Raw genomic sequence first — 23,323 nt, 5'->3', positions numbered from 1 at the left:
CATACAGAGTGGGCAGTAGTTGGTGGAAACAAGGCTGTCGACATAAAAATGGAACAAAAACTTAAGATCCCAAGCATGAACAGATAGCCACCGTTGTTGGATGACTCTGTTCAACATATAAAGTGTATAGAAGCATAGTAAATCGCAATATCACTAAGTATGAGTATTCTCCTTTCCTGGCCTTTTAGCCATGAAAGGACAAAGTCTTCACACTATTCCTTTCCTTTCAGAAACACACTAGTCCATTTTTTGCTCATCTCACTTCCTTTCAGGCTGTTTTTGTCCTGCCGCACATACTCTGGCCTCCTAAGCTAGACTCCAGATCCAGCACTCTGCTTGCTTGCCTTAGTTGCCCCTTACATTCTCACATGGAGCTGGCTTGCAGATGTCTCCACAGCCAGCTGCCTACACAGGTTCAAAAGGGACCGACATGCTGTGACAGCTTCACCAAAGTAAGACAGATAAGGATCTTCCACTCAAGGCAGGTGTTAGGTGCCTGTCACCAGAGCCATGAAAACTGCACAAGGCCTAGGGATCATTGCTGTGTTTGGCAATCACACGGTGTACAACTCGCTGTGCACTACAGTACTCTTAATGCTTTGCAGACCTTCTTGTAGCAATCTGCAAAGTTGGTAGGGGTTGTCCACATTGCAGAGGAGGTTTCAAGTACCTAGACAGGCACCTAAGAGAAGTCACACATGAGCAGTGCTGAAATAAACAAGATATCAGGAAAGACTGCTTGAACAAGGTTGAGCATGGCCACTTCTCCCAACTTCTCTCTTCCTGTTGCCTGATGCCCTTACGTCCATCTTTGCTAGTTTAATCTTAACTCGTCCTATTATGCAGACCACCCAGGAAAATCGAATGGAAAACAGGATGTAGAACAGAGTGTCCTGTGTAGCAGTGGTAACCTGACTTGGGCTGTCTGCTTGCTGGCTTCAGAAACACAGCGGAGAATCTTGAGGGGACCAAATAGTAATTTAAGTGTTCAGCACCTTGCATCAAACCCATCCTGCATCTAATCTGGTATTTCTTGTCTGTCAAAAAGGAGGTTGCAAAGGGCTGCAGGTTTCTGAGGTATCTCTTAGCAGTGAGAAGGAACCATTTCCATGTTCTGCCCCACTTACCCCAGTACAAGGCCATAAATATGTCCTTCCCTATCTCTGCCAAATTTTGCTGACCTGATAAACGTGTGGCTGTGGCTTTTCTTTATCACTGGGAGGAGGTCCTTCCCTGACTTGACTGCATTGCCTTACTGGGGCTACTGAACTGTCCCTCAGTGCTCTTCATGATTTATTAGTGTGTGGCTGCTACTTTAAACATACTGTGTGAGTAACTCAGGAACTGTTGGAAGTCCAGGTCTGATATCAAGCTGAGTTAATGAGAGCTCTTCCTTTGCAGAGACCAGATGCAAAGTTCCACTTTCCTTGCTGAATGGGAAGGCGATTTATGAAAACAATACAGTTGGCAGTACTATAGCATATTTCTGCAAGAGAGGATACAGCTTGGAAGGAGAACCTGCAGCAGAGTGCACAAGGGATGGAAGATGGAGCAATCCCTTGCCTCTCTGTAAACGTGTGTGTTTGCTTTGTAATGAAAAAGAGGTCTCAACTTTTAAGCGTTAAAGGCTAGATTGCTCTTCATTTAAAATGACAGTAATTGAGAGCAACTTCTGCAGATATTTGTGGAGATGCATTGTAATTTTTTTCTGGCGTGGCCATGAGCAGAATTTGTCACTCATAGTTTAAAAAATTGGTTTGACCCACATTAGGAGATATGTTGGTGTGCATCCTGTTTTTACAAAGGAACAAAGGAAGCAGTTGCTGAGAGATGTTAAAGCATTATCTTGTCTGGGTGTATTTTTCTGACAGTAAAATAACAAGCTGTGTTCTGCATAACGCCCTTTAGTTGGAAAGCTGACATTAAATGGAGTCAATTGGATTCAGCGACTTGATATATGAGGAACAGGTGAGAGAAAGGTGTTTTTTCAGCCTTTGGAAGAGAAGGCAAGGAGAGATCTTATTGTTGTCTGCAAATGACTACTGGCAGGGTGTAAATGAAAAAGAGCCAGACTCCTTTCAGAGGCGCACAGTGGTAGGATATGAGGGAGTGGACCCAAGCTGCAACAAAGGAAGATCCAGTTGAGTGTATGAAGAAACTTTTCACTATGATAGCAGTTGAATTCTGGAACAGGGTCCTGCAGAGAATGAGAAACGTCCATCCTCAGACATACTCGGATGTCAGCTGTACGAGGCCTAGAGCAACCTGACTTAGTCGGCCCTGCTTTGTAAAGAAGGTTGAACTAAATGTCTATAGAAATTATCCTGTGATTCTATGAAATAGCACCTTATACACATGTATACTGTGCATGCACAGCCACAATAGCCGTCATTGTTGCTGTATCTGTCTGCAACTACTTCTAAGATCTACTGTTGTCTCAGGGTAGTAATTGAGACATTTTAGTTTTTGTACAACAAAGGACTCAGAGGATTTTAGTTTGAGGAATCTGGCATTAATCTGTGCTGTAGATAAGGTCCAGCCTTCTCCACATTCCTGGTGAGAGCAATAAACCATGCAAAAATACCTCAGCAAGCTTACAGGCAGTAATAAATAAGGTTATCAGAGAAATTCAAAGCTCTAATGTCTCTATGCAAACACCTGGATTTTATGCTGTTTTCTATTGATCCAGGCCCTCAGGACAAGGAGTGGTATAAGTTTGACTTTTTTAAAAGTGGAGTAGGTCTTACTTTTTTATACCAAAGCTATGGTAACCAGGAAGGACAGGAGAGAATGGCATGATTGTAACATATATGATACTCTCCACTTAAATCCTTAGTATAGCTTCCACTGACTTCGACAGAGTATGTAGCAAGTCATGTGACAGCAGAGAATCAAACCTTTTAACTTTATTTTATAATCCAAATCTCATAACTTTACATCAAATTACACATGGGACTTGTGAGTAGCATCCATTTCTATTGCTCTTCATATGATTTGATTTTGAAATTCGCAGAAATAAAGTTCTCTCTTTCTTCCTTCCTTTCCTCTCTTTTTCCTTCCTTTTCCCTCACACCTTTTCTTTGAACAGCAAACCCTTGCCCTGTGCCTTTCATAATCCCAGAGAATGCCCTTCTCTCCGAGGTGGATTTTTATGTTGGGCAGAATGTCTCCATCAGGTGCAGGGAAGGCTACCAGCTGAAAGGGCAGGCTGTGATCACCTGTAATGCCGATGAGACTTGGACTCCGACAACGGCTAAGTGTGAAAGTAAGTACAGGTGTTGCAGTTCTGCGAGGACACGGTCTGTTTCTGTAGGGCTGGTGACACATCTCTATTACACAGGAGCATAACAGCACAGACATGTTAGCAAAGTTCTCTATCTAGATGCAGTTATCCATAAAGAACAGCATTTTTATCTACAATTGTCTTATGGAGAGCAGGGTTGCTTCTAGAGACCCTGGCTCATAAAAGCAACCAAAGAAGCTCTATAAAAGAGCTGTATCTTCTTTCTAAGAGAGTTATTTCAGGAAAAAGATCCAGAATAAGTCTATGAATTGATGCCCCAGGTGCACTCATGCTACTGGCCGTTAGGCTCTGCTGTAATTTTCTTTTCAATTTATCTTTTGCAAGCAATGCAGCTGTGTTTGACTGTTGCATACCCTGAATGTCTTGAGAATGATTCCAGTGAGATTGAGACAAGGGCTGTAGGGAGAGGTGTTCTTTCATTGTATTCATTGACACTGATAAAAGGCATGAAGTCCTTTTTCAGGCTTTTTGGCTTCTTACAAGCAGTATTGGTTAGCACAGACAATGACATCGCCTCACCCTGCAAACCAAGTCTCATGTATTTCCTAGGACCATCTGAAAGTTTCTGCTGTGTCTGGTAGATTCAGTCATTGTTGCATTACTTAAAATTGCTGTTGCTGGTCCTCTCCATGCTTTGGTCTTCTCCATCCTTGCTGGTGCTCGCAAGAGAGTACAAACAGGTTCGCCCTGTGGGTACCTGCTCTGTGGAGAAGTCCCGCTTGCTACATTTTCATCAGAGATGTCTCAGCATCTCCTGAGTCCTGCGGGCAAAGCTGTTGGAAACAAAAGAGTTGGAAACCATGTCATGCAGGCTTTGTAGCTCACCAGCCTCTGGGTGATTTCTTTTGTTTAGAGATATCTTGCGGGCCCCCAGCTCACATAGAGAATGCTCTCATCCGTGGTAGCTTCTATCAGTATGGAGACATGATCACCTATTCCTGCTACAGTGGCTACATGCTGGAGGGGCCCCTGCGAAGCATTTGCCTAGAAAATGGAACATGGACAACACCACCTACCTGCAAAGGTAAGTATTTTTTTGAACAGAAGTATTTCTTAACTAGCCGTAAGCATGGAGGTGTCATCCTAGCTGCAGTAGAAACAAAAGCCAAATTCTTGCTGGTTTCAGTGCAGCTGTGATTTCACCCCAGGCATGTTAAGTGCAGGGTGTTGCTTTATTTCCAAGTGAAAGAGAGGTCATCCTGATTTTTCCTCTCTAGTCCTTACTAACCCTGTGGTTTCTCTTCCTGCAGTGTTGCATCCCACACTTCAGATTCTCTTTCCCACATCTTTTGTAAGAAGGACGCAGAACTAGTCATCTTGTTGACATGCTAGGCTGTTTCAAATAAAGCACTCCTGGTCATTTTTTCAAGCACTGCATAAAACACAAGTAAGAGATTGAATGGGTGGTTGGCCTCTTGCTGTGTTTAGAGCTTGGCAGCTCCTGAAAACTCTTTTGCAATAAAGTACTTCAGGATAGGTTGGTACAGCTCACTAAATAGTGCACACTAAGTACTGCAGAAAATTTGTGATTTTAGCAAAATACCAAGTACAAAGTCTTACCTTTCCATCCTTGACTTCTATAAATTACAGAATTAACTCTTTCACACTGAAGATTTGTAGAAATGATCAATTTTAAGCAGAAAATGGGGGAAAACAACACAAAACATAGACGACAAACTATACAGTTAAAAACAGATATAAGAATATTCAAGCACTAACTGAAAACAAAGGTTCACACAGCTGTCATGGAAGAGACCTTGCCACCTGCCATTTCCCCACCAGAAGCTTGACTAGCCCTCCTGCTGCCGGGTCACTATATAGCTGTGTGAGTTAGCTGCAGCCTGAAATCTTACCTCAGATGGTGTAACAGCCACTAGAGTACAAACTAAGTCTTAGGTGTTCTGTTCAGAAACATGAGCATTAGAAGTAAAAACCTTAGGGCACATCAGTGGCAGTCATAAGCAGTCACATTCCCAAAGCTCGAGAATTCCTGCAGAAGAGAATTGTCCCCCTGTACTCTGCTCTGGTGAAGTCGAACCTTGAGTACTGTGTTTGGCTTTGGGCCCCTCACTACAGAAAGGACATCAAGGCCCTGGAGCGTGTCCAGAGAAGGGCTATGAAGCAGGTGAAGGGCCTGGAGCACAAGTCCTGTGAGGAGCGGCTGAGGGAACTGGAGTTGTTTAGTCTGGAGAAGAGGAGGCTCAGGGGAGACCTTATTGCTCTCTACAGCTACCTGAAAGGAAGGTGTGGGGAGCTGGGGGTCAGCCTCTTCTCACAGATAACAAGCAATAGGATGAGAGGGAATGGCCTCAAGTTGCACCAGGGGAGGTTTAAGTTGGAAATGAGGAGACATTTCTTCTCAGAACGAGTGGTCAGCCATTGGAACGGGTTGTCCAGGGAGGTGGTGGAGCCACCGTCCCTGGGGGTGTTCAAGGAAAGGTTGGACCTGGTGCTTAGGGACATGGTTTAGTGGGAGACATTGGTGGTAGGGGGATGGTTGGACCAGATGATCTCGAAGGTCTTTTCCAACCTTGATGATTCTACGTGCCAGAACATTGATCTGGAAACATCAAAATCGCAATCAAAGTTGTTAGGTCTGCCTCTGCCCTTGCAAGTGTCTCAGCATCTCATGTCTAAAATTGAAGCAGCAATACTTCCTCCCTCCACTGCCATCTTTCTGTTTAGATCAGAAACCCCTTGCTGTTGGAGGTTTCTATACAGTGCTTAGCCTGAGTAATCAGTGTCCCTTTGGTAGTGTTTTTTTTATTGTTGTTGAATTCTGCCACCAAAACATGGATGTTAAGACCTAGATAATTTGAGTTGCCCTCCTTTGTGAAAGCAGGCTCTCTGTTAAAAGTCCAAATGCAATAGTTAAAATTGCCTTGCCTAAAAATCACAGATCAGCAGGTTGTTTTGAGGAGGCACAGAGCCAGTAAAGTGGATTTGCAACTCCTGAACTTTTCAGGAATAGAGAAGCTACTTCTGAAAACCATGTTTTTGCTAGTAATGTGCTCATGGTTTGGCATTGCCCCGAAGAGTGGGCTGTCAAGCAGCCAAGTAGAGGAGATTTGTGGTAAAAGCACCTGAGTTATTTCAGATGCCTGGAGTTATCCAGAAGTCCTTTTGGAAACTTACCCTCACAAACAATCAAGTCCTTTCTGAAAAGCTTACTGAGGATTTTATTATTTTCTTCTAAACTGTGGAGGCTACAGAATTCAGGGGATCTCAGCACAATAGCTACTCTACCTAAGCTACGTGTTTATTAGCAATTTCTTTTTATGTTATCTCCAGACTGTAACACTGTGCATTCTTCAGCTGCCTCCTTAATATCATCAGTTTTAGTTTTTATTCTTATTTACTAGTTTTTAGTTACACAGAACACTACCTTATGCCAAGGGCTGTAGTCTTCTGCTAAAAGAGGTTCTTGCCATTGTTGGCTAACAAACTGAAGGGGATGATATGCAAAAAACTGTTAAACATCCTGTTTCCAATACCACTGAATTCATGGGACTATTCAGAGGAATAAGTGTTGGGATTATTTTGAAATACAAAGTGATGAGGTGGACAGATGATTAGGGTAGTGCAACTAAACGAAGTGGAAAAACTTGCCTTTTGGTATATTAAGGGAGAAAAATAACAATTTCCCTCCTCCTTTCACCTAAAAGGGAAACTAAAAAGGACCAAAGATGCTTCTGAGGGGACTGATGTGTTTTCATGACACATGTCAAAATACTCTTTCAGAACTGCTTTATAATTCATTTGGGGGATTTGCCTAACAAAAGGCCTACAGGACCCAAGCCTTTGTGGTGTACATCAGAAGCAACATGAAAGCACTGTTTGCAATGATTCATCCTGCATTTCTTCTCTTTGGCTCTGTGAGCTGATTATTAATATGTCCTGAGCCTGCTTGAAACATACTGGCCCGGTTGAACAGGTTAGTTAACGTAAATATTGTAATTAAAAAGCAGACTTTGTTGGCTTCTGTGGAAGAGCTGTAACCACAGCTGCACTTGGCTGAATCACTACGAGCTAGTGATTGCAGGCCAGATTCCGATCTGAGTTTCAGGGGTGAGAAGTATTAGGCTGGATCTGACAAACATAAACACCAGTGGAACTCATCAGACTTCACAGATTCACACAGCTTGTTGAACTCCTCTCTCTCCTCTCTGAAATGCTCTAAAATCTGTGTCAGGTATTTGCTTTCTGCCCACGTCTTGTTGGCTGGGAGAGGTCTTCTGGCATGGAGCAGCTAACCAAAAGGTTGGTACCCAGCTAGCAGACGAGCATTCTGAGGGGCAGCAGAGGCATCAGGAAACTGTTCACTTGCTACCACATAAAAGTTTTTTGACAGAAATTAAATCTCTTTTTTACCTCTTCTTACCCAAATTGGTCTTGCAGCAGTGTAATGGTTGGAAATAATTATCAGCATGGATTTATAAAGTGTGGAGTCTCAAAGATTAAGACTGATACTGTGGATGTGAGATGTGCTACCAGAAACTGAAGTTGCAATTAATGATTCCCATTTTTTTTTCAGTAGATCAGGACTGCATTTCTCCTGCTTGCTTTCACAGAAGTAGAAAAAGAGAACGAGATCCCAGCTTAATTTCTTGCTCCAAGCCTTTCTCTACTTTTGTCTGCTGAGTGAATAATAATCCCTACAGCTACAGACACATAGAGCCTCTCCCTGTGTAAACTGGTGTATAACAAGAGCACACCTAGGGATGGTACTTACTAATTCTTCAGAGTTTCACAAACAGGGGTCCTGGGCAAAAATCCAATAGAAGCATACCTCTGACTGAGATCCTGAATCCAAAGCAACTTCTGCAACTCATGAAATGTACACATCTTCTCCATCAGCAGCATGAGAGAGAATAAATTGCAGAAACCACATGGGGGGCGGCCTTGAATTTAACTTGGCTTTTAATTTATATACCAGCCCTTTACTTAATATCCTATTATACTTTCATGGAACATCTTTTCAGTGGTCTGGATCACAGACACCTTCAAAACTTCAAATGTTTTTTGATTCAACTTTCATAATTTTTCATTGCACAGAAGAAATCTATTTGGCACACTGTTCCACTTCAGTCAACACCTAGAGACAAGCTGTCTGTATGTTCTTAGATATCTTTACAACAAAGATCGTTCCAAATACCTCTGAAAATATTGCAACTTCTGTGAACCTGTCAGGGCATAAGGTCTCTTCCCAATCTCATTATCAGATGACATTTGATGGGAAAGTTCTTGAGTTTTTAAAAAAGCTAAAGCTTCAGCTAAGGCTTTCAATGGACTCCAAGCTGTAACTTGCAGCTTGGCATGGTTTAGTTGCAAGAGTGACTCAAGTTCTGCTCTGTCAGTGCAAGATTTGCGTTCTTTCCAGTGTGGAAGTCAGGTCTGAACCAGTGTGCTAAACCACTGCTTGTAGTTAATACTAGCATTTGAAAAAGATCTGAAATACTTTCAAAGGCTAAACAGCCTTATTTTGCTCAGCTAGTAACTAATTGAAGATAGGATGCAATTAACAGTTCAGACTGAGTTTTCTGAGGTTACTCTGTGTTCATAACTACCACTAATTAGAAGTTTGTCTGATTACTTATTTGTTCTGTAGTACCATCTAGAAGCCACATTTTTTGATCTTATGTATATGGCGTGTACATGAACATGAGAGGGATTGTACTTGCTCCAATGATCTTTAAGTCTAATGTGTTTGTACTTAGCTTGCCACCCAGTTTTGTAAAGTAGTCCTGGTTTTCCTGGAAATATTAGCCAAGATACAGTGCAATGTTGTACAAAAGATGGTGAAGTCCAAAGCCTGTTGAGTTCAGGCAACTTACTGGGGTGGTGTGTTAGAGCCCGCTTCAAATTCATCACTTGTATGATCAAGTATTTATTAGCAGGTATGTGAGCCACAGAAAAGCAGTCAGCATGAATGCTGAATGAGGTTTATAATCATGCTTTTGGTTCCACAGGTAAACACTTTGCTGTGCCACTGTTGCACCCTTTGTAGGGCACTCCTCATTACTCTGGATGATAGTGCAATAAAAATTCCGTGTGCAACCGCAGTGTTTTATCTCACTTTCGACAAACCTTGCGTTGTGCCAGACAGCATTATCTTGGTGCTTCATACCAAGGTTAGAAGGAAGCTTGATTTTATCAAGAAGAGGAAAAAAAATGGGTAATAGTTTTTTTCTGGGGGGGAGACAAGTAAAGCACAGTATTAGCCTTGAAGCATTGTCCAGATAATTTACCAGACCATTCTAAAAACATATTATTTTTCATTCTTGCCATTGTTCAAGGACATTAATGGGTTGTTTTAATGGTGCACTGTAAATAATGAGGAAAGTATTATGTATGCTTCCCTCTGTGCTCTCGCTTACCATACCTAGTCACATGCACACAGCTAGAAAATGATGTCGCCCTTGAAATCAAAACCAAGTTAAGCTTCTGAACTTTACTGTGTCTGTTTGTCCTGCGTGAAACCTTACAACTGCAAAAATCTGTCTAAGATTCTGAATTACTGATTTTCTAATTAACCTTCTTGAGATGGTCATGAAATTGTTCTGTTTTCAGCTGTCTGTCGGTTCCCGTGTCAGAATGGTGGAGTCTGTGAGCGACCAAATGCCTGCTCGTGTCCAGATGGCTGGATGGGTCGTCTCTGTGAAGAGCGTATGTATCATCCATAGAGTAATTTTTAAGGATGTTGTAGGTGAGACAAGTGAATTTACTGCTGAGTGGGAAAATTAAAGGCATAAGAGCCAAAAACATAAAAATCGTAACTTCGTTCTGCATGACAAATTAGACTAGAAATGACTAAGCAATTGATTGTTTCTAGACAAATGGCTGTCCTCTAACACCAATAAAAAGATAATACAGCTGTGATAGTAATAGCTGCTCAGATAATACAGCTGTGGCACCTTTCCATCCTTTCCTTTGTGACCTGTGTTCCACTGCCCTACAAATGCTAGACTGGCTTTTCCTGGCCTGGGCCGCTGTGTAATTAGAGAACTGGATCTGTTCTGGTTGGGAACAGCCAAATCTGACTTCTGGGTCTGTCAGAACTTCGCTGGGTGGCATTGGAGATGCCAGGTTTTGCCATATTTCCCGTTTCTTTGGCAGTGTTCTTAACACAAAGGGCTGGCGAGGTCATGCCCTTCATGCTGGCAGTACCACCGTAGCCAAGCATGCAAACTCGGCCCTGTATGTTGGACATTTTCAGCAGGAGGGGGGTTGAGCCCTGTGGCTGGCAGAATTGTGTTGGGAATGCCACAACTGATTTCCTTACTTTAACATTAGTAACGATACCTAATGCATTCTTCAGAACCAGAAGACAAATTCTGTGCCCCTAGACATTTTGATCTGTCATCCCAGTTCTGACCCTGTTTTCCTTTATGGGGAAAATGAACAGACAGCTGACTAGTTAGATTACAGTTCAGGCAGACACAGGCAATAGCCCTCTTTTATTTTTTTTCTTTACTTTGACATAGGTAATGAGGAGAAAAGGCTTTCCACAATTGGTTAATGCCACCTTAATTCTGCAGTATTGCTTGTCGAGCAAGGTACAGCAGTGAACAGAAAAGATAGGTTTAGTCTTTGGTGCTGAGGGCCTGTTCTGGAAGTCAAAGGGCTTTTTGAGTGCTAGCAGTGAGCACTGATCTGTCAGGGCCAGGCCCCAGGTGAGGCCACAGAGTTTTGATATAATTCAGTCGCTTCCTACCTCATGGTACATTTCACAGATAATAAGACAGGTACATCTTTCTGAGAAAGGCCTGACCACGTTGAAAAACATGCAGAGCACTACTCATTTAATGATATAGACAAGAGTAAATCTTGGTGATATATATTAGTCCCGTGAACTCCCAGAATTTCACCATTCCTTTCTTACCCAAGCTGACTGTACCTGCTCAGCTTGATCTCTACTATGCAGCAGAAGAGGAAGAAACTGCGTCCATCAGTCCTCTGCAGCCCCCGTCCATCCTCCCAGAACAAAACTCCCTTAGAAGTGCCTCACATGGGTCCAAATTCAAGGCCCAGCTCAACTCTTGCTCCTGTGAGAGCGTGTTCACACAAGTACTCCATTCAGTTAGGGTAGTACAGATGGTTATTTTATGAAGGTTCTTAAATCATAGAATCATAGAAATCACAGAATGGCCTGGATTGGAAGGCACCTCAAAGATCACCCAGTTCTACTGCCCTTCCATGGGCAGGGACCCCTCCCACCAGACCAGGCTGCCCAAAGCCCCATCCAGCCTGGCCTTGAGCACCTCCAGGGATGGGGCACCCCCAACCTCTCTGAGCAGCCTGTGTCACTGCCTTACCACTCTCTGACTGAAGAATTTCCTCCTAACCTCTAATCTAAATCTCTCCTCTTTTAGTTTAAAACCATTTTCCCTCATCCTGTCATTACCTGATTGAGCAAAGAGTTGCGCCCCATCTTTTTTTAAGTCCCCTTCAAGTACTGAAAGGTATTTAAATCTTTTATGTACATACACCTTTATGTACAAAAGTACATAAATCACAAACAGTTTGCACATTGCAACATTTTGCAGATGTCCTCATTGGCACAGCATAGGTTGATTGGTCATGGGCCATCTACTACTTGGTATGACGCAGCAGTGCTCTGGTGTCTTTGTTCCCCAAAGCTTACAGCCACAGTCAGCCCGTTGCACCCAAAATGCCTTGTACTGCTGGAGCTGTCTCTCACTGCGAGGCTTGTGGTGTCACCTGTCCCAGCATGTTTTCCCTGGTCCAGACCAGGGCTTTCCTGCGAGCAGCGTGTAGTTCCCTTGTTTTGGATGTTGCACTGTGGAACCCTAGGGAATCCAGAAATACTCCAGTTACATGTGATTAAAGCGTGAACTGATTTTTTGCTAACCACCATTGCAGAGGTGGGCATTGTCTATGGGTATTACAGGTGAGAAACAAGCAAACAGGCCTAGCTCCTTTCCAGTGAGCACAGAGCCTACAGGCATCTCGAGGACTCTAGAAATTGCTTCAGTCCGTGCGTTGTCTGTCACCATTCCTTCTCTTCTGTGCCCACCAAGCCAGTGGTAGTTGCTGCTCATGCCTTGTGGGTTGATTGTGCTCAACTTCTCTGATGCTGCATACAAACACCTCGAGAGTAGAGTTTCTAAATAAACGTAAGTTCTTTTCTTACACACCTTCCTCTGCACTTGCAGAGATTATTATTCTTACTGGTTATCTTCCCTTCTCCTTAGCAATATGCATTCTGCCGTGTCTCAACGGAGGTCGCTGTGTGGCTCCTTACCAGTGTGACTGCCCCGCTGGATGGACTGGATCACGGTGCCATACAGGTAAAACGCCTTTTACCTGCATTTTTTTTCTAATTTTTTGTGACTCTGCTGTCAATACATAGCACAGTTTACTAAGGACTCTTTAGCAACTCACAGGCTTCTCACAGGAAAACCCAGTCCTAAAATAATATTCCCTGAGCATTTGCTGTCCTCAGCTGCAGACTATTTTCAGAGTAGTCCATGATGCATCTTAACAATCCTCAGAGAAATTTAGTCCCAGAAAGGACAAACAGCATTCAGAAGAGGGCTGTCTGCAAAAAGAAGTACAGTAGCGAGAGGATAGTATATGAGCTTCACAAAAGAGCCAGGACATTGTTTATGTACTCACTCATTACTGTACGTATTTCACCACTGGACTCAGAAGCAAGTTGCAGGTTTTGCTGAGGTTTCTCACCACATAGCTGTCTGGTGTGGGGGATTCCCACTTGGTGCCTAAGTGCAAAGATAATAAGAGATGGCAGAGCAAAGCAAGGATGTATTTAAGGATGGTTGAGTTTAATGGTTTCATGGATCGCTTAGGTATCACCTAAGTTCTGTGAACAAACATAATGTGCAGAGTGGATCTGTTGCTTGCACCTAACTGAGTTTCAATGGCATGTAGCACACCAGGGTAGTCAGGGGAGCGATTCTAGGTGCCAGACCTGTGTCCTGGCAAGTCAGTTTGTGTTAGGTGAAGCTGATTTGCAATTACAGGTAATATTTGAACCAAGGTTTGGCATACTTGGCTCCACAAGTCTGAACAAAAGGCAGCTTTTTAAAAACTTGTCCCTGTAGAAATAGCCAATAAAACTCATAGAGACAGAGTGATCATTGAAATGTCTTTCAATCATTACTGAATCTCAATCATTAATAAATGTTAACTACTTTTTTAAATTATTATAGAGTTTGCTCACTGTATTTTTGTTGTTCAGGTGCACCTTAACTGAGCGCTAACAGGGCCTTAACATGAAAGCTGGGCTTTGCCTTCCTGCAGGTCTTTCAAGTGGTTAATTGGGTGAACTCCAAGAAGAATGCATGCTGTTGTTAATGAATGTTCATGTTCAAAATTTCAGAGTAACCAATTTAACTCAGAACTGCTGTTTTTTGAAGGGACACTAGCCTAGCACGTAATGCCGTATTTCCTCAAGTATTTTGGAAACTTTGCAGCTGTAACAACATAGGTGTTTGGAAGAACAGATGGCTTTTTTAGTTCTGGGCCAGCAATTCAAATCTGTTCAGGCTGACTTGCTTCTCAGTAGCTCAAGGAAAAAATCTGGTGGACAACTCCATCTGTGCCAAAATCCATTCAACAAAGTACACAAGCACCATTTATGAAGTTACTACACCAATTCTTGTTTCACTTCCTGGTTGTGACGTTTTACCATAACAGAGCAAAGTGAAATGGGAAATATCTGGATTAACTGCTGGTCTCACAGGAATAATTAGGTAAATGAAGTGAGAGGTGAAGATGTTTCATTCATATTCTTCATTCCAGAATCTGAAGTCATTTTCAATATGAGAAGCCCGGCACACTTAATTGCACAGGGATGGTCTCTCTTTATAACCTCCTACCATTGTTTGTTGTGTTTTGGCCCAGAGGAGTCAAGTAGACTATTTCCATCTCCTTTACACATTCCTGGGATTACTCATTTCCATTTCCTGTAATTCTATTCTAATCAGTGTTTCCAGTGATGCATATTACTGGCAAAAGTACTACCCAAAGTTTCTCTTCCCTGGTGTCTTTAAGTCTATCCTCTTAATATGTTGTTATCTGCTTGAAAGACTTCATGCTTTTCAGCAACCCGGTGTTAGAAATGTTTGTGTAGGAAGGAGCTCATTAAGTGAATCTCTGAATCTGTTCTGTAAATTGTGTGGTGCTTTATCTCCTAGTCTCAAAACTGATAGGAAGCCTCGAAGCTTTCACTTTCTCTGTTTGGCTGCCTGATATCCTTAGGTTTGGCTGTCACACAAAAGCAGGTGCTGCTGTTTCCCGGCACTATCATATGAGGAAGGCTTGTGCTTGTTCCCTAATTCAGATGCCCCATACCCCCTAGTCACACATCTTAGGGATATCCAGTGCCTTTTACGAACTTGCTGTCATTCTCTGCTTACTTTCTTTGTCTCCATACAGGTGCCATTGTGTGAACTCGTACTCCTTGCCTGCTGTTGATGTGTAAATGGCTTCTTGACCTTTAATTCCCTGTTTGTTCTACCTCTTTCTGGACTTTTTACCACATCTGGTTTCTGCTTGTCCTGGCTGCTGTTCAGCCATCACATTCCTGTCAAATAAACATCTACGTTTTCTTCCTAGAAATGAGGCCTATTTTTCTGTTGATCTTATGACTTTTCTTTTCTAATCCCTCCTCCTGTTCCCACTTGCATTCCTTTTCTGCCTCAATCTGGGGCAAAAAGAACAGAATTTTTAAGGCAACATAAAAACATGTACTGGCTCTTCAATGCAGGTCATATAGTGCAGCAGACAAAAGAATTAGTGGAGAGGTTCAAATCACATTCAGCAGAGATGAGCCTCTAAGACTGCCCTTTCCAAAGCAAATCATCTTTTACAAGAAGCCCGAAGCTGACATTTACTGTTGTAGCTTTGAGTGCAGTCTGTTTGTAACAGAACAATGCAGGCTGGATTTTCAGTGTGCCGTTCCTTAACAGCTTCGATTTGGTATTCTCACTAACACAATGTGTGTGTACATTTGTATGCAGCTGTTTGCCAGTCGCCTTGTTTAAACGGTGGGAAGTGCATACGACCAAATCGATGTTATTGCCCCTCATCATGGACTGGACATGATTGCTCTAGGTAAGTGTTGCTGAGTGCTCTCCCATGGCTATGCTGTTTGGCTCCTACTGAGCAGTAACTTTGAAGACTGCAATTAATTTCGCAGAAGAGCATCTCTAGGTCCTGTAAATCAGTGGTAACTGGACAACTCACCGTTTATGGGCAGTCTGGAAAGACCTTAGAGACTGCTCTGCCACGTGGTTGCCAAACGTATGGAAATCACAGGAAATGGCACATTTATGTGTGAGCAAGCAGGCAAACCTGCAAGGTTTAGCCTTATTGTAATGCTGTAAGTGGAGGTGTTTGCTCTGATGTAATACAGGATGTTCTTCAGGAAAGCCGGGTTGCCTACTCTCAGCAAGCATTCAGTTTGAACTCTGTATACCTCAGCTGGGTCCAAGTTGCAGACTAGGGCTATGCAACAGGCGTTGTAAATGATAATTCTTCTTACACTTAGTGTTGGGTGGTGTCATTATTTAGAATAAAACGCAGTGACTCCGAGTCAAGTCCCAGTTCAGATTGCCTGCCAGTGCCATCCCTGTGCCAGGAGCCACAAGGACTGGGCTTAGATCTTGTTCACGTATGCTCTCTTTTGCAGAATTTTACCTGTGCTTGTGCTTTGGTTTGCTGATTCATGTCTAACAGGGCCAGTAGCGGAGGTTTTCAAATCAGCAATTGCCATCGCAATGCAAGGCAGCATCTAAAAGCCTTAATTGCAGCTTTGTTTTTTAAAGATGATTTGTGAAGTTCAGGCATTTGGCTTCCAGGGGAGTCAGAGCAGGACCCAGCTACCTTTGGAAGGCTGCTTTGTTCCACGCTGCCATTAAGAGCCATTTACGGCCCTGAAGATGGAAGGCAGGTGGAATTGTAAGGATGTTGTTGTGGTCAGGAATCAGATACAATAACACAACGTGCAGCGTGAGTTCTCCTGCTCCCCACATGGAAGATTAATGAGGGCCATAAAACACATACTGGCAAAAATATTTGTACCTCAACTCCTCACCAGCCATGACAGCCTGTCTCTCTGATGTACCATTCATCTTAAAGCTCCAGAAGAGGTACCTGCTTCAGAAATTATGTTGTCCAAAATGAATAGTTTTCATTTGTGCTTATATATATATATATATATAAGTGAAGCAGCTTAAATTTACTGCCAACAAACAGTATTTGGCTTTAGGCTGAAAGTTACAGATCTAAAGTCTGATCATATTTCCATTTAGAATATGAAGCAGGGGAGCCCAAATCCGCTGGATTTATCAGCCAAAAATTCTAGAGTTTATTGCTGAGAATAACCCTCTGAGAGTTTCAGGCTGTTACCAAACTGGACTGCTCTTGTTATTATTTTTTGTGTGTGTGTGTATTATTTGTTTGGTTTTGGTTTGGTTTGGTTTGGTTTTTTATTGTTGTCTGGTTGTTGTTTTTTTTTGTGGGGTGGTTGGTTTTTTTTTGTTTGGTTGGTTTGGTTTTTTTGTTTTTTTGTTTTTTTTGTGCAGGTCCACAGCTACAAGCAGCATTGTGAAACCCGAGAGAAGGTGGACGATTGGCCCTGTAGGCTTGTGGTCCAATAGCTCATCCCTTCAAGGGTTGTTTGAGAGGAAACTTTCCACACAGAACTGGAGGGGCTGAGGGAAGATGACAGAAACAGGCAGTCGGATCTATTCTGTATTTTGTTAAACATTGGCCTCGCCCCCGGTGGCTCTTTACTGGGTATGATACTGTGCTGAGGACTTAAAAACTATACAGGCAGAACAGGAGTAAGTGCCATGATAGCAAAGATTCGCTGTTGCGGGTTAACTAGGTGTGATTTATAATGGGAAGTTGAAAGGGCCAGAAGCTTTTATCAGCATCCAGGACTAGATGAGCTCCAAACCAGTCCGTGATGAGTCATGGTTTACATTAGACATCATCTCCCTCCCTTTCCCTCTCTATGTACTGCCTTGAGCTATGGCCCTCTAATCCCTGGTGCAGTTTCAGACACCTTCACCACATGCCTCGCTGTTGATCTTCCTCTGTATGCTCACCACAGCACTGATTTTATTTTGTTTGTTTTGTTTTGACACAGGAAACGGAAGGCTGGATTCTATCCCTTTTAACAGCAGAGCTGCAGTTTTACACTCAGAAACCTTTCTTCAACCTAGGTACCAGGGCTTGGAATTTAATGCAGTGTAAATCACATCCATTGCTTCCCTTCCCCCCAGCTCCCTTGTTTTGTATTTTTTTTGTGATATATTTTTTCTATACACTCCATTTTAAAAGAAATTCTCTGTATTTTCCATTTACAAAAGTATTATCAAATATATGCTGCTACACACACACCATACACGCATACACATACAAAGGCAAAGATTCCTCCTGTCCACTGAGGAAGCAGTTGTGTATGGTGAATGGTCCCTCCCATTTCTTACACACAGTAAGCTAATTAAAACTTACTATACTGCCAACCGTGATTAAACAGAATAATGTGGCAATTCTGCTTATCATCTGCCAAGGCACATTGAAATCCAGCAATCCAATAGTAAAGAATAGTTACGTAAGGCTAACCAAGCAGCTGAACTTCGCGTCGGGCCTGTTTCTGAACACACGCTGATGTAAATTAGAAGTACATCTGATAAAGCCCATATTGTAACCAGAGTTTCTGGTAGACATAAGAACATTCTGTAATGTTCATTATGTGACACTAGCGTCCTTGGAAAGTGACTTAATGGAAGGCATTGACATGGATTTTACCTGAGATTTATTGGTAAAATGGTCAAAAATGTAAAAGAGATGAGAGAACATCATTTCGTTTGGAGAAAGACAGACACTGTCTAGGCAACAACAGCCTCTGAGGCTTTTTGATTTACAGGCAGCTCAGGTTTCATTCTTAGGGCTGGATAATCCAGGGTGCGGCAGTGGGCAGCGGTCAGACCGCTGAAACCGATGCTTCCCACTTGGCATGGGACTCACCACCACTTGCCTGCAACCAGCACCCCTTTCCTGTGTAAATTACGCAGCACATGTCTAGCAGCTGCCTGCCAAGTGAAGGCTTTTGATGCACAGGTTTTGAGTCCTGACTAGCCCTGGAGTAGGGAGAGAAGGCACAGTAGTGTTTACAGGCGAAACTTTGCTATTTGCGTACAGAAAGGTGGTATTTGTGTTACGCAGAACCCTCAGAGAACTGGAAAAGGCCTCTCTTGAACACACACGCGGGCAGAAATGCCTGGCAGGGAAAGAAATACTGAGAGCTTACGTGCTGTCAGATTTCTCTTTTGCACACTGCCGATCCCATTGCATGTGAGAGCAACGCATACTTGAGTGCCGTCATTAAGTCATGCTCTAATGAACCGAGATGCCAAGGCTTACCTACGGTTAAGCGGTGTGGTGAAACTGTAAGGTGAAAATCACACACATGTGTTGAGGTCAAATGTTTTGCTAATTATATCATCAGATAGCAAAAAGTCTGACCTATGAAAGAAGATGTTAGAGTGAGAACCTGAGAACCATTTATCAGAAGCTCCATTTTCCCCAGTAATAATAAAAAAGCATGACTGGCAGCCAACACTACAAAAGAAGGAGGAATAAATTTTGTTCTCTGCAACATTACTGCTTAGTTACCCTCTGGATTATGAGTGTGCACACCCTGCCCCACCCTTTCCCCCTTTATAAATTTACCTTCCTTTTATGAATGCACGAGCGAAATGTGATATGACCCAAAAATGAGCTGATAGCTATGGGACTAGGCCACTAGAAAATACTGACACATAACTGATGGCTGTTATGACCAAACAAGCCCAAGACCAAAACAAGTGAACATGCGAAAACCCCAGAAGAAACAAGTGAAGTTGTGAGCCATGAAATACCCACGCTTCATCACATAGTCGCCACCACGTGTAGGCGCTTTTTTTCCTTGACCTTCTTGCTGCTGTAAACCGTGGATGAGTGCGCTGCAGTGAGCAACGTGGGATACGTCAAGGGAAAGAGTGCATCAGCCAGAAAAGCAGATCTTTATTTATGTCACTCTCATGTTTTAAAAAGTAAATGGTCCCGTTTTCAGTGTGCTTCTCTGGTACGTGCCCTCACTGCCCTGGTGATCTCCAGAGCAAGACAGCTGTGGTTAGGAAGGTGCTCAGAGCTGGTGGGACATCGCTGGAGACTTCTGGGGCCGAGGGTTGGCTTTTAGCACTGCAGCTTCACACTAGTGACTAGTACATGGAGTTTGGGGATATACTCAGTCAATACGTTTCATAAGCTGATGTGGTGGTAGGACAGAGTAGCTGAAACTATAGGCTGTTATATTAGTGCTGTTGATGATGCTTTGATACTCGCTGGAATATTTTCCCTTCCCCGTTCTGTGCTGTATTGTCATTTATGTCACTGCTTGTTGTGTGTGTTAAACGACTTCTGTGTGATGCACTTTACACTGTAAATAAAGTTGCACCCTGTTTAGTACCCATACGGAGGCAATATTGCATTTTTTCGTAGCACCTAGCAACAACAATGTCTAGCTACCCTTTTGAGCCTGATGGAGGATCATGAGTATTATGAAAACAGAGCTCTGCTCGGGGGAAAAGATGAAATAATTGCCAGTAATCTTAGATACGTGTGCTGGATTATCCCAGATCCTCAGATTAAAATGCAGTTAGCACATAATTTTTCAGATCCCCTCTGCCGTTAGAGTGCATTTCAAAACCCGTAGGGGCTGAGCTTATCCTTGGCACAAACAGATGCTTTAAAACCTGCTCCACTCACTGCTGACTCCAGATGGAGGTTCAACTTGTTTCATTCTGCACAGGCAGTGGAATTTTTAAAGCCATGGAGACCTCTATACTGAGAGACAATCGAGGTGAAAAGTGTACGATAACAGAAAGAAAACTGTAACTCCAATACCACACCTCCACACAAGGAGTGTGTATGACATCGCAGTGAAAAGATTTAGGGTGTGGGTTTTTTTCAGGTAACGTTACTAAGCCTTTCCGTGCTTTGATACATGGGTGTAGCAAGAGGAGATTTCAGAGTGCCAAAAGCAGAGTTTCAAAGCCTTCCCGTAACCCACCAGCCCAGAAGGTGGCACAAGGTTACAGAGATGCTGCTAACGAAGCCCTGAAATTTGATGTGCATCTGATAGGAAAGAGGCAAATCTACAAACAACATTAATCCTCCAAATACTGCTAATAATCCCACGTCGGAACAGCTGGGCTGCCCTTGCACGTGGGCTCTCAAGCTGCAGAATTACAGAGCACAGCCCTAACTAAAAGGAAGAGCGGTGAGAGCGGGGCTCTCGCCCTGCCCTGAAAGTCAAACAAGCTGAAAAGCTGGAGGGAGCTGCTGACGCTTGTATCTCCGTATAAAAGACACTGCTCTTCACGGGGTGATGGACATGGATCTTGGGTGCCAGATAGTCTGGGGATGGACCAGGGTGACCGCCTCACCCTGCACGTGTGGCCTGGTGGAGGGGACACCTGGTTCCTCCCTGCTGGTATCGTGCTGTGACACCACCAGCAGGTCACTTCATCTTCCCCTTTCATGGGAAAGACAACCCTTTTGTTCTCCAAAGCACTGCAGATAAAAGCAGGTGAGATTTAAGCACGATTGTCGTCATTATTAAGGGCAGGCCTCCCTGCAGAGCCCTGAGGGGAGCGTAAATGCCTTCAGACAAGGAGTGTCTTCCCGTGTGGGAGCCCACGGTCTCAGCTATAGACTTGAGATCGCTTTTTTGGCGACTGGTTAAAAGCACGGGAAGGAACACGACCTTACCACCTCAACTGCTCTCCTCGTGGCTTGGCATCCCTGCCCATGGCAGGGGGTTGGAACAAGGTGATCTTTGAGGTCCCTTCCAACCTGAGCCATTCTGTGACACTGTTCTTGGTGGTGGGGACACCCACGTGAAGGGACGCAGCAAAATCAGGGCAGCTTGTGTGTGCACCTCACTTCTGTCCTGGTGTCCCCTGTCTCCCAAAACCACGACGCTATGGCAGCGTGGGCCAGCCCAGACCAGCACCAGTTCAGATCCATCCCAGCATCCGGGCACATGGCCAAGAGCAAGGAGGGCAAAACGAGGGGCCGCACAGTGCAGCAGGGACAGAAACCTCAACAAAACTGCTGTGCTGCGAGTGTAGGGCCCCGCCAGGGAGACGAAGGGTGCTTAGCGTGCCCTGCAGTGGAAAGCAGGCTGAGTCACTGCGGGATTACAAGAAATAGGAACACCCGTGCCTGCTGCCCGTGCAGGAGAGATGTCTGCCCGGCGCCTGGCGCGGGGTGCAGGAGCCCAGTCAGGTATTGCGAGGCCGGGTGTCTGGTTGGATTTTATTAAATAGCTGGGTTAACGATCTGGGGTAAGGGATAAGCAGCTCGTTAATTAATCCTGCTGGTAATGAGCAGGGAGGTGCTGCGAGCAACTGTGGGAACAAATTACATAAAGGGAGGATGATCATATTAAGGGGGAAATGACGTGAAATTAAAGTTGGGAATGACGAGTCGGTGCTTCCTGAGCAAAGAAATAAATAAAATAAAACAAATGTGCCTCTGGGGAGGGAGGCGTAAGGGCAGGCCTCTGTTTTGAAGAGGCTCCTGCTGTTTTCTGGGTTCTTGCAGGGTATTCATGGAAAGAGGAGAAGGAGTGAAGGGGAGGAATGCAGACAGCCTGCCCAGGGATGCACTGACACTTCGGGAAGCATCAAACACAGACACTGAGGATTAGAAGCAGGAGCCCTGTCCTCCCACCTACATTTCCAGGGCCATCCGTAACTGCACCTTAGGTCAGCAGAGGTAGAAGCGGATGGCAGAGGTGAAGGTGCTGGCTTACATGAGAGCTCTCCTCTTCCATCTTTTGGTCTCCCAGTCATGCCCACGTGTGAGACCTTCCCCCTGGGCACCTCAGCCGCACACGAAGCTGCGTGCAGGAGCAAAGCATGGCTGCAGCAGGGCTGGCTTGGCTCTGCTGCTGCTGCTGGTGCAGTGCCGAGCTGCTGGGCCAAGCGATGCAGCCCAGATCCTCAGCAGATGGGCTCCGGCGTGGCTCGGTTGCCGACCGCAGCCACGTGTAGTTAATTTCCACAGCAAGGCTGGCAGATACCAACGCTATCTGCAAAGACAGGGGTAGTAACGCACAGGCACTGAGTGATCTGCCCTGATGTGCAGTGGAGACAGGGAGATCCGGCCTGTGCTGGGGCTTTGCGGCACCAACCCCAGCCCCTCGGTGCTGCCGATGGCCCCCGGGCAGGGCTCGCACCCAGCTGGGCTCTCAGAGGTGTTGCAGCTCCTCTGAGGATGCAGGAGGGGGTGTCCCACACCTCGCCTCTGCCTCAGAGGGTGTGGGAAACCCCTGGGGAACCACACGGCCGATCACACAGGGTGGTCACCGGGACCATAAATCAGCAGGGAGGAATAAAAAAGAGGCAGTGGGTAAAAACCTGAGTCTCGATCTGAGGGGGGGGGGGGGTTGGCTCCCAGGCTTGCCATGCCCATGCCCTTTTTGCAGCCTGATGGGGAAGGATTGCAAAGGCGTATTTGCTGCTGAAGAAGGCCCCTAGTAGAACAAGGGAAATAAATGAATAAATAAATAGATAAATAGATAAATAAATAAATAATCCTTCAAAGGTAGCCAGCTGTGTCAGGGCTCTGTTTGCCGATGGCTGGGCTTGCCTGGTAAGACCCAGGCTGTGCCCCAGGTATTCCCGACAGCAGCTGCAGCACCCCCTTCCCGCCCCGCCTCCATGACCCCAGCCCTGCTCCAGACGCTGTCCTGCCCCCAAAAGCAGTGCCAAAACCACTTTTCCACTTCCCGTCTGATTATTTTCCACGGAGGTGGTGATGACGTCCGGCTGGCAGGCTCAGGGCACGCAGGTGGCATCCTCTCCTGGTGGCACGCACACGGGCTGTCCCGTGTCACCCAGTGCCACCACCTCCCAGTCCCCGTGGCTGCAAACGAAGCCCGGGCAGAAGCCACCTCGTGCCCGAGACGGA

General features: G+C 44.6%; 1 protein-coding gene across 5 annotated transcripts in view; it reads left to right on the top strand.

Moving 5' to 3' along the window:
• SVEP1 (sushi, von Willebrand factor type A, EGF and pentraxin domain containing 1) overlaps window positions 1-19,816 on the top strand; it is a 127,778-nt gene extending 107,962 nt beyond the window's left edge. For 4 of the 5 annotated variants that reach the window (XM_083815954.1, XM_083815953.1, XM_083815951.1 and 1 more), the window contains 7 exons: window positions 1,402-1,575; window positions 3,089-3,265; window positions 4,158-4,328; window positions 9,875-9,970; window positions 12,520-12,615; window positions 15,310-15,403; window positions 17,445-19,212. In XM_083815954.1, the coding sequence (XP_083672080.1) occupies window positions 1,402-1,575; window positions 3,089-3,265; window positions 4,158-4,328; window positions 9,875-9,970; window positions 12,520-12,615; window positions 15,310-15,403; window positions 17,445-17,475 (839 nt within the window). In that variant the 3' untranslated portion in view covers window positions 17,476-19,212. Of the gene's footprint in view, window positions 1-1,401; window positions 1,576-3,088; window positions 3,266-4,157; window positions 4,329-9,874; window positions 9,971-12,519; window positions 12,616-15,309; window positions 15,404-17,444 lie in introns of all 5 variants that reach the window. The other variant, XM_083815952.1, reaches the window with a different exon arrangement.
• Window positions 19,817-23,323: the final 3,507 nt, after the last annotated feature.

The sequence above is a fragment of the Anser anser genome (assembly GCF_964211835.1).
Source record: "Anser anser genome assembly, chromosome: Z".
Taxonomy (NCBI): domain Eukaryota; kingdom Metazoa; phylum Chordata; class Aves; order Anseriformes; family Anatidae; genus Anser; species Anser anser.
This window is presented reverse-complemented; position numbering and strand designations above follow the sequence as displayed.